Source organism: Dermacentor andersoni, chromosome 4 (assembly GCF_023375885.2).
Source record: "Dermacentor andersoni chromosome 4, qqDerAnde1_hic_scaffold, whole genome shotgun sequence".
NCBI classification, from domain to species: Eukaryota; Metazoa; Arthropoda; class Arachnida; order Ixodida; family Ixodidae; genus Dermacentor; species Dermacentor andersoni.
This window is the reverse complement of record NC_092817.1, coordinates 60,884,107-60,904,021: the sequence shown is the minus strand read 5'-3', so window position 1 is coordinate 60,904,021 and position 19,915 is coordinate 60,884,107. Positions and strand designations below refer to the sequence as shown.

Genomic DNA, 19,915 nt, shown 5'->3' with positions numbered 1-19,915 from the left:
CTTTGTTTTTACGTCAGGTCTTACGTCAGTTTTGAGCGTTTTGACAAACGCAGGTGGACAGTCGTCATTTCCACAAGTTTTGAGGGTTATGTGTTTTAATTTCGAACTTCCTGCTTTGAACTGGCTAGCAAGCATGCTAGCAAGCCACGGAAAGTTGAGCAACAATGTGCCCTTCGGGAGGCTTTTGTTTCGAACGTTTGTTTGTTAGGCTCTTGTTCGCTTTCTTTTATTTTTTTAGGCCATAGTGCGCTTATTTTAACATTTTCCGCTGTTGTGGTGATATAAGAAGTCAGATTTTTCACCAGTGGTGGCAACGATAGCCGATAATTTTCCGGTATGGACAAACAAAAAGTACGAATTAACCGAATTGCGGTGTTTGAATTAAGCGGCCTTAAAATACATTGAAAACATGGCGAACCAACCAAAAATTTCATTTTTGTTTGAATTAACCGAAAGTACGAATTATCAGAGTTTGAATTATCGCGAGTCTACTGTATATACAATATATACAGCCTTGCAGTGGAGGTCTGTAGGGCGTCAATTTATGCGATCCTCCTCATTTATCCTCCATTTGTATGCGGTCTTTGGGGCCGTTCCGCTGGAGCACAGACGCGCAACACCCAAACCACTGCGTTACCCAGAAGAGTAGTAGGCATATCTTATTTCCACCCCCACCAGATTGCGGCCGCCACAACCGGGATCCAACTCCCGACCTGGAGCTCAGCAGCTCAATACCATAGCTAGTGAGCTACCATGGCAGTAATCCTACAAAGTGACCATTCCATGTGAACACGAGGCATTTTCACCCACTTGTAGCTTCAATGTAGTGTTCCGATTTGTCTGTTATTGCTTTACTCAAAATATAGATAAAACTTAGACCATTCTTAGTCAGCAATTCCTTCCCAATTTCGGTTATTCCTCCCTGTAAGATAACAGGGATAGGATTCTGACTTGTGTGCAATAACAGTGGCAAAGCATAAGGACAATGAAGGACTTCTCATGTGACAACTCACTCACCGCCTTGGGCGTCTTGATGGCATCTGCAATATGTTGAGGAATAGGAGGCAATGGGTCTTTTGGATGCATTGCTCTGTGTTGAATACACTGTGGACAATGAAATTAATACTTCATCAGGCAAATAAAAATGCAAAACTAGCAAAGGTTGAAGGATATGAAATAATCTATTGCTAAACAAACGAGTCCAATATTATGGGGAAATTACAAGAATACCAATCTGCACCAACATTTTAAAATGCACGAGGTTTCAACCTCTGAAGAGTTTGAAAATAAGAACAATGACAGTACAGTACGACTGCTTTCTGAAACTTGTATTATTGCAATGCCATCTGGAGTGTGGGAAATACAAATGTGCTTTTTTCAACGTGCATTTTTCAGGAAACACCTTCTCAAATGAGTGTCAAACCTATGCATCTTAGTGTAGGGAATCTGGGCTAAAATGTTTGGAAACAAGCAAGCAAAGCATAAAATTATCTAAAGTGTCCTTTAACCTGCCCACTGATGGGTCAGCTTTTCCACACAGCCTAGTCAACTAGCAGTCATGCAGACTGCATATTGAAAAGTGCAATTGAGGGAGGAAAAAGGCTGCATAGTACTCAAAGCATGGTTCAATATATTGCAGAATGCTTTCCAGGACGGGAAATAATAATAATAATAACAACAACAACAAAAACAACAACAACAACAATAATAATAATAAAGAAAGGCTCGCATTTATATTTGTGTAAGTATGGTACTTGTCCCTTGTATAGACATTCTCTTTAGGGAGAGGGAGAGAGAGAGAACCTCCACTCTGGACTGTTGCACATGGGTACAAAGGCATGGGCAGCCGCTTCTGCAGAGCTTTCAAGGGGGGCTCATGTGTCTTTACAACAGTACAGAGGGCTTCATGATGATGTCCAGGGAGCTCTCGTTGCAAAAGTCTATAGCAAGCATATGCAAAAACCTCACAACAATACAGTATTTTTATGAAAATGGTGAATACATATCACTCTGTTCAACATCGAAATGACATCAACTGTAGTCCTCCCGAGTGCTGTGCTGTTGACAAGGGGTTGATGAAATGTGAAGTGCAGTATATCACATGCAATGCCTCTATATCACAAGTGCCTGCTGATAATTTTATACAACTGATTATCTTTCTCTGCGCACCAGTAACATGGCTTAAAATTCAACTAAAAGCAGTGTCAACATCCACATAGCCAGCATGCACAATAGGGTAGGACTTGCTCACCTGATACAGCCGCTGCAAGTATGGATTTGAGGTTTGACTAGACTTGAACAGCTCTTCTGGTTCTCCATTTCTGTCAACAGGAACAAATACTATGTACGCACAAGTGTCCTATAAAAGCACTGCTTGATACCTGGCTGCAACTTGTCATGTAGACAGACAGTGCAGCAAAGATAGTGGGGAAATAATAATAATGGCCAATGCCAGCAATCACAGATTTCTTTTTCACATAATTTCTAAGGAAGAACAAGCATATGATTAAGTCCTCAAGATGGCCACCTAGAGTATTTATATGCCTGACTCAGTACAGAGCTGTCTTGGCAACTCCACTATGATCGATATACAACTTCCAGAAGCTGCAGTCACAACTGTCATACAATGCTCCGCAGGTAAATCTCACAGGCAACAGTAACGTTACAACAAGATTGCTGAAGAAAACCTGATAATCTTATTTGCTTACCATTCCTTACTGTACAGGTAAATAAAGTATAGACTGCAAAGCGTTGGCTGGAAATGCTCAGTCAAGTGCAAACATAAGCATGCACATTTGACATCAGCATAGCTCACTCCCAAGCTGAAAAATATATGTTGGCCAGGCAGGAGGTCAATGACTAAATGTGTGGCCAATCAAGAATGAGATGTACAGTCACCCAATACTTTAACAGCACCGCATAAGCGGCGACTAGCCCGGTTGGTGAGCGCCTTCTAATGGTGTGAAGCAACCAGATCAGCGGGAACTTGTTGATCTCTTGCTGAGAGCATCGCTTCGCGCCATTAAAAAGTGTTCACCGGCCGGCTATTTGACGCTCGCACATTTCTGTTAAAGAATCGGGCGACTGTACTTTAAGAGTTTTTCCTAGCAACTTCTGCATTTCAGTGTGCGTCGGCATGAACATGAGCTTCCTAGCAGCTGCATGCTGCTTAAGTTAAAAGCAATCTGCAACAGTAAATGGTCAAAAGTTCGCCTTTCTTGATGATAATGTTGCCTTTCAACTTGTCTGTGAGATTCAGCAGGTATGAATCAAGCCTGAAGAATATGTAGGAGTGATGGAAAGTATTCTTTCAAGCTGCTTCTGTGCACATATGTACAGATCCTGTGTCACTTACTGCCAAAAAAAATTTGACAGTCGCAAGAGCCAGTACTTTGTGGTCTTTCATTGCTTTTTCCCATGCAAGATGTCATTCAGCTGGTCGACACAAGAATGAGAGGTTTGCTGCAATTTGCTCATTTGTTGAGCAGCAATAGTTATATACTACAGTGCCACTGTACAAATAATGTTTCCCAACAGTTCGACTGTTTATTTAAGGGCTAATCTTTCACAGAAGGTAGTCCACAGAGAATGCCATCTTACATATCCACAGCTGTAAGGTCCATCGCCGCTATGAGATCATCAAACAGGGACAGCTGCATGTCTGCAAAGACAAATTCAACTCATTTGCATTCTGTTATATAAAGAAGAGCCTGAGTATCACTTTGGTCCCATACACGATGTGGGGTATCATACGCGATCTTGGGACAAAGGAACAACAACACAGTAGAGTAAACAATCACAAGGGCATCTACTGTACCTTTCATACACTAATGCCAGATAGCCGAGTTGCCATCCACAGAGCATGCCAATGGGTGCACGACAAATCGAGGAAGTCCAACTTGCACGACTGGATGGCGAGCGAATATGTTCGCCCCCATGCTGGAAACCAACGCCTGGTTGTTCGCATGCACAGTCATGCGAATGGTGTTGCATTGGAACGATCGTGTTCGTCCATCCTGGTGTACTGCTCTGAAGCCTTTCTCGGGAAAGTCACGCGAAGCGTCAGCCAGCGTGCGAGACGACCACGCATGCCGCCGACTCCAAGCCAAAGGGGAACAGCCTACTCCCTTTTGTGCCTGAGTAACCCTGCCATTCGGTGGCATCAGCAGTGCAACACTTGTGCCACCTCTCATGCTAATCTGCAATGCCCACCACCGGCGCTCGGCTGTGCAGAGAATCTGGATTATAGGAGGCAAGAGCTAGGAGGGGAAAACATCAGGGGATGCGTCACAGTCGAGCGTCCCCATGACGGCTATACTTCATTTCATACATTGCACGCAATGTTGTGGAGGCTAGCTTGACCTTTTGCCGTGGCTGCGTTAGCAGCAAAAAATAATTTGGTGTCTTTACCCAGAAATTATTAGAAACAGTTTATTTCAGCTCAGCAAGTTTTAATCCTTTAAAATGAACATGCTGTGTTACGCAGCACTCACTAGGTTGTTTTAAATCATTTTGCTTTTAGTCTTTAACCCTATCATGTTTTTTCATTTCCAGCCTGTTGTGGCAGTCTCATATGCATGCTCGCGTAAGCATATGCTGTTGGCATGCAGCAACGCACAGGCTGACTGATAGCTGGACTTGTTTCGTGGCGTTGCGCAGTCTGAGAAATCTGGTGTGACACTCAAATACATAACTAAGATCTCCCCCCTGCCAAGATTAATCTTTTGAAAAAAAAAAAAAATCTGTGGACATCATTTGATGAACATGCTAAACAAAGCCAACAGGTAGACCTGGATCTATTTTTTGTGCCATTCATAATTCCCCCCTTAAAGGGTAATGTTAATGTGCTCTTCATCATAATGAAAAGCAGCACATTTGAATGAAAACAGCAGCACAAGTGCTGCTTGTCAAGAAGGCCATGATTAGTAGAGACAAAAAATTGCTTACCAGTTGGAATATTGTCTTTGTTGGTGTCCAGGGGCAGAAACGTGAATCTTCGCAAGTCTTCCATGTAAGGCAATTGAATGAACACGAGGCACTGTGAAGCGAATGAAATTATTAAGACAACACAGGTACTGCCCCAGCCCTTCTGGGTAGGATTAGTGACAGCTACCTGTGCAACAAAGCCGCAAAAGGCAACAACCTCAAACATGAAAGCTTGATGTAAAATAGAAGACGAATTTGGCTATGGACCTAAATAAGTCGCTGCCATGAAAGTCTGCCCGAAGCAAAGAAAGTAAGCACGCTTGGACACCAAGTAGTGATGACAAAGAAAGGAGGGCATGGTGTCAGGTGAAACGTGAAGTAGAAAGAAAAAATAAAGCAAAAGCATTCAGCAAGCAGTATTGACATGGCCTTGAACTAAGCAAGAAGACAACAGTTTTGTTCTGTTCGAGGAAAGCGGGCAAGTTTGGAAGCAAGGTCCCAAGCTAAAGACTTATCACTGACACTGCACATGTGCAAACAGCCTCTTCTTTTCTGGAGGCTTGTTGAGACTCTTTCTGCCGTCACCTTTCCAAATAATACCATCTAATAAGATGCTCAAGATGCATAATATGCAGCAAAAACTGGTGATCTACTGACTAGGCTTAAAGTTCATATGTGCCAGCATGCATTCAGACGTACAGCCAATTTCAGTTAATTCAACATCAAATAATTAAACCCGTCTTGTAATTCAGTCCTGTCCAGAAATCTTGAAAGGTGCCCATTTTCGTTAAATGTTTACTTTAACTTTGATAGATGAATAATGTGAATCAATTTCATGGCTCTGCCATGGCTGAACTTATAAATTTAACAGACTGCAAAAAGAGGACAATTGCACTCCAGTAACGAATTTTGAATGCTAACACCCCGGTCAAGTGTCGTGGTGGCCTGCCCACCTAGTGGACATGTGAGCACTCTATGATAATTACCACGTCCCGTGCAACAGTAACCATCTGAATACTTGAACACATGGCAGTACTATAGTGTCAATGTAAGGGTCAGTTTGGGCTCAACGTGAAGATCGCCTGGTGTACTCTCTCGCACTCCATATTTCAGTGCGCTCTTTTAACATTTATTGTGCACTACTCTAGCTGGCAGTATCTGTAATATATCTAATGCAATCACGGCAGTGCACACTATAACACTGGCAATACAGAATCCTTGAAGAACAAATAAAAACAAATTTCTTGAGAAGAACTCAGCCCTGCCAACCATACAAGATGAATAAGAAATATAACTTCTACAATAGTGTACAGTCAACAAATGATTTTCTGAACAACAAAAATATGGACATGTTCGATTATTCAAACATCACAGTGGCACCACGACTCATCTCTGAGATGCAATTTGGAATGATGACAGAAATTTCTGGTGCCTTGCAGTACACAGCATGATTTTTCCTATTCTTCTTGCAAATTCAGCAGCTGTGGCGAGCAAGAACTCCCATTCTTGTTCCTATATGTTTCCAGCTCCTTATTGAAACAGAGTAGAGAAAGGATGATCTGCCAGATGCTGGATCGTATGTTTTGACCTTGCCAATCCAAGAGTAACTGACTGCTAGCTGCAAAGAAAAACAAACTACAGTAGACTCTCTTTAAGACGAACTCGAAGGGACCATGAAAATTTATTTGTCTTATCAGAAGCATAACTGGCAACATGACCAGGTGCATCCAAATATCTTACTTCAAAATGGTAAACGAAGTAGACTGGAAATGCGGGAAAAATGACATAAAAAGCTTTTATTTACTGAGCTTCATAGAAAACTGTTTTCGAATGGTACTCTTCCTTGGTTTCATCGAGTCCGTGATGAATGTTTGGCACTTTTGTGCAAATTGGCAAGCAGCCACAAATGATGTCATCTCACCTAATGACCTTAAAAATCCTTCTGTGCCTTCATGCTGCTGAAAAAAGTTTGCTAGGGAGTTAAAGCAGGCATCTGCCACCTCACAGGTCATCGGCGCAGGCTCCAAGCTAGCGAAAGCATGAAGGAGCACGCTGAGCATGCAGCAAAGCAACGCAACCTAGAGGAAAGTCTAGGTGATGCAGAGCAAAGTGGGGAAGGAGAAACGAGGCGAAGCGTTGCTGAGGAGGAAGGTAGGCGGAGGCACACTGGGTTGACCTCCTCTGGCAGTTGCTACAGGTTTCGTCTGCGATATGGACATACTGGGTTCGTCTAGTGATAACACCGTCCTCGCATGCCGTATGCTGTGTGTGCAAGTGAAAGCATGCAATGGTGAGCCGACGATGGTGGCTCAATCTCGTGTGTGCAGAGGAGGAGGGGCCATTGTACTACGGTGGCACGAAGTTGCATAGGCTATATCTTGAATGCGATCTGCTTTGGAGGCACAGTCTAGGGGGCCAATGGCTCGTAGTTTTGCACATGCTGTGTTCTCGCTGCTTAGTTTGCATTGAAGCGATAGACAGCGCAAAGGTCATTTCACTCGCTGCTACTGCCACGATTCCTCACGCTAGTGTTTTGACAGCGAGCATACATGGTCATCGAGTGTTATGTGTTCATGTCTGCCTGTGTGTGCTGACATCATGCTTGTTAATTTAATTAGTAAGTGAATGTTTACAAGGGGGCGTTCTACTCCGGTAGCTGCTGCGTATGGCACGGCCACATGAGTCCTGTCTTAAAATCGATCTGCGATGCAGACAGTCTAGGCGCACCGAGGGCCGATAGCTTCGTATGCGCGACAGCACCCATACGCTTGCTAGTAACCTGCGTTCATGAAGTGAAACATCACTGTCGCTTTTTGTTTCCTCCTCCTCCTGTTTTCGCCTCTGTCCACGGGCAATGTGCGCCAATGTATGCGCCCCCGGGCGCGGCCCATTGAGGCACCCTAGCCTCCAGGATTGGTAGTGATGGCAGCCGCTCCGAATGTTAGTCTTAACCGAAGAGCATGTCTGAGGTGGTTCGTATTAAGCAGATCTTTTTTGCATCGATCTATGGAAAACCAAAGAAAATTTCCCATGGTCATTAAATGCGAGAATTCACCTTAACTGGGTTCATATTAATGAGAGTTCACTGTATACAATAGGCCAAGCCAAGCTGCCAAACTTGCTCAGGTAATGTACAAGGTTGGTTTCGTTTGCGTTTATTGTTTGCTGCATGTGTCCAGTTATTTTTGTTTATAGTGTGAGACATTCTTGTGTCAAACTTCAAGTATTCTTTGCAGTGATAAAGTTTTGTTGCTCAGTCAACAAGGAGACTGGTGGCAAAGTGCTCGAGCAGGAGCATGCAAACTAGAACGAAGACGTGCTGCCGAAAACACAGCCATTAAATGCAAATTTAATGCAGGCACAAAGGGTACTTTTGTCTTGACATCCAAAATACTGGCCAACTTGTCATGAAAAAGCATAGGTGTGTACAGCAATGCATTGGTGACTTTTCCCAGTCACTCGCAGAATGAAAGCATTTGCTTTTTTTGGTGAATCTGCTTTTCTGAAATATGATTACTCAGATTTTTTGTCAATTTACTGCCAAGTTTATATGGCTTGTTGGTGATTAGTATACATGATTTTCCAAGGAGCAGAGTACAAGCTCTCCCACCTTATAGCGTTCCTTGATCCGTGGGCTTAGAAAGCCCATTCGAGGTGCACTCTTGTCGGAGAAGGCGTACCGGACGATAGCCACCATCTTGGACTTCTTGAGGGCTTGGATCAGTGCAGATAGGGCAGCACCAGCAGACTGCACATTTAAACTCCTACTGTCTATGCGAATATGCAAAATGAACAGTGCGGGTGGCTCAAACATTAGTGACATGCAAAGCAATAAAAATAATCTTAAACACTTTTTTATTTGAAGCCTCTTTTTTTTAGCTGGCACAACTTATCATATGGCATGATAGTTCGAAGTCCCACAGTCTTATGTTGAGCCACTCTTGGCCACAAACAAGGCTGTGTTCAGTGTGTAGTAGAATGCACAAGCAGCTTCAACATACTGAAACCATTAAAGAAACCAGTGTTTTAAAATTTGGTTTAAATAATTGACTATACAACATATTTAGGTCTGAATGATTATGTACCTACTGTGTTATGTGCCACACCAAGCCACACGCTACAATGAATGGCTGTATGTGCCAAACGATTAGTATATGATGAGTACAATTACTTATTTAACAATTACTGTTATGCGAATATTTAGAAAAAACATTTTCTTAACTGCATGGTTAAGAATCAAAGCAATTTTTGCAGATTATTGAGAGCAAGCTTATATTATTTCATTCAAGGGCATGCCTAGACCAATTGAATTTCAACTTACACTTTTTGGAACTGGAAGCACTAAGAATTGAGTGCCAAACTTTCCAGACATTCTGACCCCTTGTGTCCTAAACATGCCAGTGCTAAAATATGCATTACTTAATGTCTAGGTAATTTCGCGCAAGAAGTTTCTTTGCTAGCATTTTCCTACAGTATCTTCTAGAGACATTTAAACTTCAGAATTTTCTGATACCATGCATAATGTATTGCCTCATTAAGAATGATCAGCAAAAGTATAACGCACCTCATCTCCTTTTCTGGCAACCACATAAGAAGTCTTGTCACCCATGTAGTAGTGTCTCTTGATCTGATAACAGAAAAGTGAACAAGCTGTCGCATCATACCTATTCAACATTGCCTTCTTACTCACATAGTATAACTCTCACAACTCTTAACTGCATTGTAAACCAGGTGTTTCAGCAAAGACTCAGAAACAGTGCAGCACAAACAAGGTTGTTTTTTTTGCTATGGGTATACGAATCATAATTTTTGAGACCAAACTGAATACAAATCAAATAGTGCAAGAAAAGAATCAAATAAAGTATTGAATAATTTCTTTAATAATGAGAAGCAGTTTCATGAATCGATCTTCACATCCTAGTATATCCACAACCTAAGCATGCTTGTCATTACGTTGCACATTACGAAACACTGTTAAATAAAAACACAAAGGAAGCATTAGGAACAAAGTAGTAAGCAGTTTGTTTGCACACTGTGGGGATGCGCATCTCTCAAGCGTCCCCTGATGTTCTTTTCCCCCCGCATGACTCCCGTCTCCTGCAATCCGGCTTCACTGCATGGCTTTGTGGAGGCAGTCGGCGTGGCTGCAGAGTAACACGAGAGATGGCGCGAGTATTGCACTGCTAACGCCATCTAATGGCAGGATTACCTAGGTACAAAAGGGGAAGGCTGTTTCTCTTTGGCTTGGGATTGGCAAGCGCCGCAGACATTCCGCACGTGCACCGATCCATGCTTCTGCGAGACTGTCTCACAAGACCTTGTTCAAATGCGCCACCATTTGCATGACTGTACACGCGGACAAACAGGCATTGGTTTCCAGCTTGGGGCAAACATATTCGCTCGAAATTCAATCGCAGTGAGTTGGACTTCCTAGATTTGTCGCGTGACCATTGGCATGTTCTGCTGATAGCAATTCGGCTAGCAGGCATGAGTGTATGAAAGGTGCAATAAATGCCCTTGTTATTGTTTGTACTACTCTGTTGCCGTTTTTTTGTCCCAAGAGCACGTTTGAGACCCCCATAACAATCAGGACTCTTGAGTGAGCGTAAATGACATCATTTTAACTGGAAATGTCTGGGTCCCTCAGCGACATATAGCAAGTTCCACAATGCAACTTCTCATGTTTTACGTCTACTAGGGTAGTTGGGATGAAATTTATCTTACTTTTGCTATAGTTTTATGTTTCATTGCATACAGTTGGCAATTTCAGATATTCGAAATCCACTAGAGAAATATTTGTATTTACAAATGTTTTAAGAGGACGGGGAGAAGGTGTGGGCACATGATCGCTGTGCCCCCACCTTGCTACGCCCTTGATTAAAAAAAAAAACTCACATTGGCTTCATCGGTGAATCCAAGTACCTGGAGGCCCCGCCCAGAGCTTGCCTTGCTTCCCTCCATGGCCTCCCGGTTTTCATCAGTGAAAGGTACCAGAGTGGAGCCGTACCGGTATGCTTGTATGGTGCCATCTCTCTCCACCTCCGTTTCTTTTTCATCATTGCGGTAGTAGACAGTGTCACAGCGCACAGGAACTGCAGTGCGCCTGGCAGTACACTGTTTCCACGGCTTGGGCTTGACCTCCACTACCTGTGCCATGACAAATGATGTGGACTGACGAAGATGACAATCGCTGATAGTTGCGCGCACGGGCTCCATCTTGTATGCCTGTCCTCTGCCCATTGTATATATCTTGTAAATATATTGTCAAGTGTCTTCTCTCCCCGTAAGAATATTACTGCCTATTCTCATCAAAAAAATATTGCTAGTGAGATTTATACTTACTCTATATGATCAGATTCTGTGCGTGATCCAAATAGGTTCGTGCATTATGGAGCGTACTGCTATGCTGGAATAAATAACGAGTCATATTGAAGAGCCAACCGCACTCCACCCTCAGTACCGATTTCGACGTGCGACAATAATTTTGCTTCAAGTGTTACTTCTTTTTCTGGGCACATGTTTGACAAGAGAGACAGTTTATTTTGTGCTTTGAAAATACATGACACAGCGGGTGGGAGAAAAAGCTGGTTGTTAACAAGATTGTCAAACACTCAAGTTCTTTAGTCATAGATATGGTACTGCCTTGTTCTTCACTTTCACTAGTAAAAGTAGTAATGTAATTAGACAATATGCCCAATTACAAAATTCTGAGAAGCATTGTATAGAACTGAGAAGCATCGTACAGTAATCTCGATGCTTTGCCATGGGGCAACAAAACGAATGTCCATCCAAATTGCACTAAACAGCACACCAACATGACACATCCAACACTGGCGTGGCAGTGGCCCCTGAGGCACAGGCAGAGGCTCACAAAAGCAGTAGTGTGGCAGGCGGTAGTGCAGCTGTGAAGTTGGCTTTCCCTCAAAAGGATGCTGCTTTTCGCATATGTGACCGGATTTGGCTAATAGGGGCGCGAGTGGCGTGTTCAATCAGATGCACAGCTCTGCTCCCCAATATATAGTAAATCTAGGTGAGAGGAGCCCTGAAGTAAAGTGCATTGATCAGACTTTAGCATGAAGGAAAAATGGAACTTAGTCTATTATAAAAGCAGCAGCAAAATGAAAATTATTCATAAACGAAAGAACACTGATTTTGCACAGGGATTCCACACCTTGGTTTTAGGGATGGTTTTCTTTAGACTCTACAAGTACTCTTATTTTACCATTTTTAAAATGCAAACCAACAATAACTAATCACTACAAGTGCACTATTCTTTGACAGATTGGTGTACAAGTTGTTTCCTTAAACATTCCTAAAAACAGGCATTGTAAATTCAAGCCCAGACAAAAAAATATGCTTTGTCTACAGACAAGTAGACAAGGCAGCTGATTCCTCAAATTTCGGCTGATTTGCACAGTAGTTTTCCTTAAAGGAAAATGGGCACACCTCTTGAAGTGAAATTAGTGCTCTTTTAATCCTTGATTTATTTTTAAAGGGACCCTGAAACCACTTCTAAAAAATGTGCAGAATATGCCTGATAGTAAAAGGCACCGTGCCACTAACCTTTCTGAACACGTTTATGAACGTTTCTTGAATGAAAAAGGCTATCAGCAACTAATGTTGTCTCAGCCATGCCTTTGCAGCTTCACCTTCCATTTTGTAATCCTTATTGGGCTGGAAGCTGTGTTGAGACAAAGCAATACCACTGATGCTTCGACTGACTACCTGTCGGTCAGCTCTGCTTTGGTACCAGCACGCTGGTATCATCCCCAATGGTGGCTCCACCACATCAGTTATGAAATTTCATGATTTTGTTTTGCGATTTCTTACTAACAACACATTTTCACCCATTTTGACTAAAGCACAAAATCGTTGTTAGACGCTGTAGTCAACACAAACCATTCTCAACTTCATAGCTGTATTTCACTCAACAATGAGGGTGCCACCTCCAGCATCAATGTCTGTGCATATGAGGATGGCGATTAAGTGAGGAAAATTACTAACAATGACTGTTGTAAAGAAACACACGATCATTCGGCTATCGCAGCATGTCGACTTCTATTATGTTATCAAGGGATGGAGATTTCGTTGTATGCATTGACTGTACTTTCGTCTGTAACGACAGCATGACAATGGTCAGAATATGGACTGACCAGGTCATAGGCAAGTGTATGTGTGCTTGGTTGATGCACTCACCCAAGCCTTCCAATATAGATGGTACATACAGCTTTTACCATGCATGCATTCTGGGTGCTAATGGGCTAAAATGTTCTGCAAAAGTAACCATGACAAGCTTTTTTTTTTTTGGCCCACTTGCGAAATAAAGTTTTCTGACAAATCCGATTCTTTGGACTCCAAAATTATTCAGAATTTTTGGCGGTTGCCATCGAGTCTTCATTATCGGGCAGTGCAGGTGTAGCGCAACAATTAACTGACCGCCCTGACAAAGTCCCCTTTTCAAAACTTGGGCTCCAGAAACATCCCTTGCTTGCACACCTTTAATCAAAGTTAGGGTGCATGCATGATATGTGCTGGTTTACCTTGATGTACGACGAGATTGGTATGGAGATGTCAGGCCCGATTTCAAGGTTGGCATTCCAAGGTGTAGGGCGGGTGCGCTTCTTCTCATATGACATGAGGGCTGGCATAGCCTGGCTAGGATCCAGAAAAAATAAAGGTAAAGTGGATAGAAAAATAACTTTTCTAGTCGGCAATTCAAATCAGTAACCTAACACATATCTATAATATACCATGCAAGTAACACTCTTTATTTAACTGCATGTCCACCATGGACATGGCTTGAAGGTAGTTCTATATAGGTGCTTGTTTCTGGGTTGAACTTTGGCATTGGCATAACCGCGTGAACGTGCGCATGCCACTGCTCGCATGTTCCATCTTCTTCCACAGCTGGCTCCAATGCCGCTCATCATGCCAGTGTTCCCACACTGCCCCTCCCTCTGCGAAGGCGCTGACAGCGCTGGTCCACTGCCACAGTCAATGCGATGACTTCGGTCTCAATTTCTCTGCCTCAGTATATCGTGAAATGAAAAGACATATAAAGTTGCGTTCAAATTTCGCATTAGGGAGTATTGTAATCGTCGGACATTTTTCTGTGAAATTTCGAGAAGTTGACTTCCCAAAGTGAACTTTTTTTTTGGCTAAGATTTATATTTTGTTTACATAAAGGTTTCAGATTACCACTGCCCTCATCTCGCCATAGTGCACTTTCGTTTGCCTAGTCCAGTTGGAGCAGCCATGCCAGTGACAGGAGAAGTGAACAGGGATGATTGGGAAGCCCTTGCTAGACATTTAAGGTAGGTGACTGGCTGTGGTATTAGGCTTTGAGGTTGTTTTGTGCTGTGTTCCAGCACAAGGCAGTAGTCCTCAATCTCTATAAGACAGACTTCTTAAGGCATACCTAAATGTGTACGAGTCGCCGTTGACTGCTTCCAGGATTTTGCCAACATATTTAACTGCTTGCTGCTGGCTTGAAGACAACTTCTCCAAATCATCTTCAACATTCTGAACATCAAATGGGCAGCTGAAAAGTGAATGGTGAGAACAATACAGTTACCGCGAGCATCTAGTAGCAAAACTAATGGCATTCATATGTCAACAGATTTTTTGTGTGTAAAGTTATTTACAACAGTCGTATATCCCCTCGGTACTTCAGTCAACTAGTTTCAATTACAATAAACAGCCAGTAGAACTAACAAACAAACAGCAGAAAAAATGCTACCGGTAAGAAAGTACCTATGCTAGAAGAAAAATGCTTGTCATTTTACTGCTAACTTTTTCGTAGTCAGTAACCAAGGCACAGGCTAATGAACCATTCCCTGCACCAAATGGTTTGATGACAACACAAAATATTGCATCATGCCTTGGCCTGCAACATTGTACCCTGATAACAATGTAAGAAGTGCTTGGTTCCTTACTGCAGGCGTCCTATAACATAGGGGCATGCGAATAAAATAAATTCAGCAATCAAACTTTCAATTCTGCTATGTACACAAAATGCTCATAACAGCTGACTTACACGATGGTCAGAGACAAATCAGAGTTCTTCATTCCTTCAGCAATGATATTTTGCTGGCTGTCATTGAAGGTCCCACCGAGGTTTGACAAAAGCACCACTCGCCGGCTGCTGAACTTGAGGTTCTTTGTCTTGTCCACAATTACATCGAGAGCGACTACGATGGCATCAACAACTTGGGACACACGAAGTCAAGGAAACTACAGTCAAATCTATGTCAGGATACAGCCTTTGCAAATGAACATAATGTGCCAGCATGTGACCATGCAATACTTCTTCATTAAAGTGACAACAGCAGCCTTCTAATCACTGCATACCACAGTTGCTTCTTACTGACTTGCATACTTCAACTGAATGGTAAGTATGTACTGGTAAGTACCCAAGCCTTCCAAAATAGATGTTACAGCTTTTACCATGCATGCATTCTGGGTGCTAATGAGCTAAAATTCTTTGCAAGGCTAACCATTGACATCTTTAGTGAGAAGGTAAATGCAACATAAGAAAAATTAGGGCTACACATCACTAATGGTGGCAGTGCTTGCCATGCTATTCCCTTTTCTTCCACAATATCTGTGGGTTTTTCATGCTCCACATGATTATGCATAAGCTTTATAAACCTGCCCACATACTGTGAAACTAATTCTGCAGCCCCAATTGTTGGCAAATCGGACATGTTGGGCATATTTGCAGCTACTAAACTTTGTGATTTTGGGCGTGTGCTATATGGCTCAGTTGGGCCGCAAGCTTTTCGTTTTTTTTTTAAAAACCATTCTCATGTGATCGTGACGCAGCTGAAACAAGGCTAAGATGACAAAATGCCTCTAACAGCCTCACCGCTGAAGCAACTGAACGCACCTTGGATCATTGAAGTGTGGCATTCCCTCTTAACAAGACTGGAGATTACCCATACAGCATTCGACAGAACTGTCATCGCACAAGCTTGCGGAGCCAATTAAATCAAGTGCACTATATTTTAGGAAGTACAGCCAGCAGAACTAGCTGGGAAATTAAATTTCAATTTTTAACATAGTTCTCACCATACTATGTCACTTTCAAGCCTGAGATAAAATTAAGCAGAAGAAAATAGAATGTACCAGAAGAGAAAGACTGGATAAAGGGCTAATTTCAACTCTGTCTGCTGCTTGTCTGTTGTATTTTCTTGCGCTTAAGTTTGTCTAAACCTTCAAAAATGCACCAACTAGCCCAACAAACTTCAATAACTATGTTACTTTCCGAATGAAACTTTTGCCAAGGATACAGTCACAAACATGCTGCGTGGCCTTAACCTCGGCAAGCTTGTCCAGCATGTCAAAGCTGACTGGCTGCAGGCCACACAAGACGTCAATATTCTGGTACTCGTCGTCGCTCGACAGGCTGTTGTTTGTGCGCTGGCTACCGCAGATTACCACGGCAACCTCGTCCTTGGACTCCGAGAAGATCTGTGCATCAACATGAAATCACTTGACGAAATCACTGTGACTTGATGCAATTATTCTTTGTGACAATATTGGTCCAATTGGTAATGTAGATTTTAACCTCTTACCACAACAATTATACCTTCACCAAGCTTTTTAGGAAGTGTGTCTAGCTCATCAATGTTTACCATGCCCTGATGAGGTTTGTTGCTCACCCACAGCTCTGCACTTGACGCAATAATTCTGCAGAAACCCGCAAGGTGGGGAGAAGTAATTAATAAAGGGAAAATGAGACAGGGAAATCTCCTCAAACTCTTAATTGCCTTTGCTTCCGAGTTGTTGATAAATTCGACTTCGCCTGCCACCTGCTAGTCGCCTGGTTAGATCAGATGGTAGAGTGGCTACTCAGGAAAGGCAATGGTCCTAGGTTCGAGTCCTAGACTAGGAAGAATTTTTCTTCAACTGTGAAGCTTTTCTTTCGAGGAATCCATATGGGTTTCCTTTGTAGCACTTAGGCACATTTGGGTGGATGTATCATTTTCCCTTTATTAAGCTCCGCACTTGTTGCAACTGCCACTATAGTTGGTGAGATCCAAATAATGCAGTGGCAAATACACTGTTGTCTAACTCATGGAATTTGTCTAGATGCACAAGCAAATTACGTTCACTCATTGCCGTGACGTCATGGAGGAGACAAACTACTTTCAATGTCGGCATCTCTCAGGAAGTATCTTTGGAGTGTTGAGGCAGAAAAGGCAGGTGCAGTGCAGCTTTTTGGGCTGACCTTTTACTGAATTTTTACACTGTCACCGAGTACTGCACTGTGGTTCCTGTATACTATGATGGCACTGCGATTAGTTCATCTTGCCACTGCACGTCATCGCCTCCAATTTCACTTCACCCTTTACACATTTCACAATTCAACTGGCCGATAAAATGATCTGATGAAGAATTCAATACCTCATTTTTGGAACCTTCTTCACAGCACAAATCAATGATATCAGTTAAATTGTAGTGAATTTTAAGCTATGAAACGGGACCTGCCATGCTGTCTAAAAGGTAAGCAAGATCATTTCCTTACCCTGCGCTGTATCATAAGTTCGGCGCAGGTTTTAGCCTCCTGAAGGTCTGTCGGGCCATCAGGAGGGCCTTGGTTCATGTGGGGGCCAACATCCAAGACGATGGCGACAGCTTCCTAGAAAATGTCGGGCAGCACAGTTATCAATGGAATTGTGCAGTGAACAGTGATAATTGACCACAACTTTTTATTATTATTTCCAACCCTTGGCAGCCGGAGGCGATCGCGTAAAAGACGGTACAATCCGTCGAAAGATGTAACTGAAGTGCACTTTAATCGCACAGGTCAAGAACTACTGCACCGTGATTTACATAGTCGTGGCAGCCAATCTAGACAGCATAATTCGAGCAATATTATAATCGTGACAAAAATGTAACTGCAGCAAAAACTAAAGGTTTGACAGCAACTTCCGTGGTCAATCACCTGTCTGATCACCAGGCATTGTTAACCCGACTGAAAGGCATAATCTGCCAACTCACTCATTTGCGGCGCCCATTCCGACTGCCTTCGCCAAGTCACACATTCGTTCTGATGAGTTCTTAGTGTAGCGTTTCTACAACTGCTGGGAGCATACTTTTTGTTGCCGTGTGCATGCCTTGAGCTGCCATTTTTAAAGGCAAGCATGGCGTGTTTGTCAACAAGAGCGCGTAGTGAGCGCGCGCCGGTCACTTTCACGAGGTAGAGAACAAAAAGAAAAATATAACAGTAGCTATATGTCATATATTTGAGCTACGTTCTTGCGAATGAAAACCATGTTGTGCTGTTTAACATAATATCAGAAACGCAACAGCATGCCTAATGAAACAATTGACAAGCTCATTCCGATAGCCCACCTTATTTGCCGCCATTGCGCCAGTCTATGTAAGAAATGGAGCGATGACTAAATTCACCGCCCTTCTATGACAACCTCTCTTCTGGCTTCTTTTTTTGTGACGTAGAAAGTCATAAGACGACAATTTAAAATTTAAAAAATAAATGTTGTCTACAGTCGCAAAATTAAATAAAGTGAGAATGAACTAAATAATTGAGCTGGTATTTAATAACAACCAAACTTTCACTAAGAAATATAGGTGGCAGCAGCCACTGTACTTCATCAGGCCCACAAATTCTAGCTTTCAGTTCCAGTTCCAGCGCAAGCGAAACAAACGGAACCATGCTACTTAATTACTTAAAACAACACTCTATGGCATGGTCAGCATGGCGAAGAGCTGTAGCGACCAGCAGGTGCCTTAAGCGACATAATTAGACTATTTGATTGTTGCGAGCGCAAGTCTGTCCATAGGTTACGTTGCGTGCCGTGTGCAATCAACCGGTATGGGCGGTATGGTAAGCGAGCGATGCGGTGGGCGGTGTCAGTGCACTCTGTGCTCTTTGCTCCTTAAGCATCACCGGCGTCGCTTCGCTGCCCGTCTTGGTAAGCACCAAGCAGACTGTTACGCTGCGTTCTTGCTGGGCACGTTATGCTTGTTTCTATAAGTATTCCGTATGCCTTTCGTGCTTTTGTCCAAGCAGAAAGACGCATCGGTTACTCCTTTCGCGGCCTGACATGTCTATATACTACAGAGCACTACGGCGACCGCATATATTGCACAGGCATAATTCGTACTTTAATTTTTTTTATACAGTTATATAATTGTCGCCAGTGTTTTCTGCGCCTGTAAATTATTTTGAGGTTTGAGTTTTTCCACAACATTTCTATAACAGAATTAAAACAGTGCAAGCATGCATATACAAGTGGCCTCATTTCTGTACTTTGGTAGCTTAATGACCTTATTGTGCCGCGAACCGTAAAACCAGAAACTGAAGCTTTTGCTTAAACTAACGGAACAATATGACAGATCGTTGAATTAGAACTCATAAAGATGCAGTATATCTCGCTCTGAACGGAGCGCGTTTTGGAGAGCGCGCACTTGCGTCGCGCTTAGCGAAGCACCCGACTCGTTTATTGCCGCAATTGTGTCTTGCACCTAGCGCTTGGAGTCGTGTTTCACAACGACCGCGGTCATTTGCTTAGGCGCGTGCAATCTCGACCTGCGCATACGTGGCATGCTTTGTCGTTTCCGTGTGGTGAATGAATTTAATCACTATACCGCATCGTGAGATAAGCGCGCATGGACAGCTTTGGTTGCCGCTTTCTTAATGAAGCGCCTATTACGAACATAAAGATTCTGCAGGAGCTACAGAATGGGCACCCGACGTTACATTAAGTACTGGATAGTTTTATATAACTTAATTCACTTGAATGACATCCAGGGGTCCTTATATGAATTTCAATTAAGTGTCAGCTCGATAAAGCTAATGTGTGTTCAAGTGAAGCATATATATGCTATACCAATACACACACACACACATTAAGGAGCTCGCTATATTTGTGCTTACATGTTCCCTGTTTGCGTTCTGTGTAGTTCGATCAAGTGATGCATTTCACCCGATATTGAACACATAAAGTGCAAAAAATTGCTA

At 42.8% G+C, this 19,915-nt stretch overlaps 2 protein-coding genes across 3 annotated transcripts in view; one reads left to right on the top strand and one right to left on the bottom strand.

The window, feature by feature from the left end:
* Ku80 (X-ray repair cross-complementing protein 5 Ku80) overlaps positions 1-18,365 on the bottom strand; it is a 31,772-nt gene extending 13,407 nt beyond the window's left edge. The window contains exons 1-13 of one of the 2 annotated variants that reach the window (XM_050183070.2): positions 18,286-18,365; positions 17,456-17,569; positions 16,218-16,398; positions 14,963-15,134; positions 14,345-14,467; positions 13,467-13,581; positions 10,822-11,073; positions 9,491-9,553; positions 8,537-8,674; positions 4,948-5,038; positions 3,601-3,661; positions 2,252-2,321; positions 1,018-1,104 (exon numbers count right to left, since the gene is read on the bottom strand). In XM_050183070.2, the coding sequence (XP_050039027.1) occupies positions 1,018-1,104; positions 2,252-2,321; positions 3,601-3,661; positions 4,948-5,038; positions 8,537-8,674; positions 9,491-9,553; positions 10,822-11,073; positions 13,467-13,581; positions 14,345-14,467; positions 14,963-15,134; positions 16,218-16,398; positions 17,456-17,569; positions 18,286-18,300 (1,482 nt within the window). In that variant the 5' untranslated portion in view covers positions 18,301-18,365. Of the gene's footprint in view, positions 1-1,017; positions 1,105-2,251; positions 2,322-3,600; positions 3,662-4,947; positions 5,039-8,536; positions 8,675-9,490; positions 9,554-10,821; positions 11,074-13,466; positions 13,582-14,344; positions 14,468-14,962; positions 15,135-16,217; positions 16,399-17,455; positions 17,570-17,931; positions 18,041-18,285 lie in introns of those variants that run through there. The other variant, XM_055073852.1, reaches the window with a different exon arrangement.
* A 306-nt stretch (positions 18,366-18,671) lies between these two features.
* Positions 18,672-19,915, top strand: part of Cndp2 (Cytosolic non-specific dipeptidase 2) — a 37,025-nt gene continuing 35,781 nt past the window's right edge. Inside the window, exon 1 of the mRNA XM_050183079.3 lies at positions 18,672-18,866. The gene's annotated coding sequence lies outside the window, so the exon portion shown is untranslated. The remainder of the gene's footprint in view (positions 18,867-19,915) is intronic.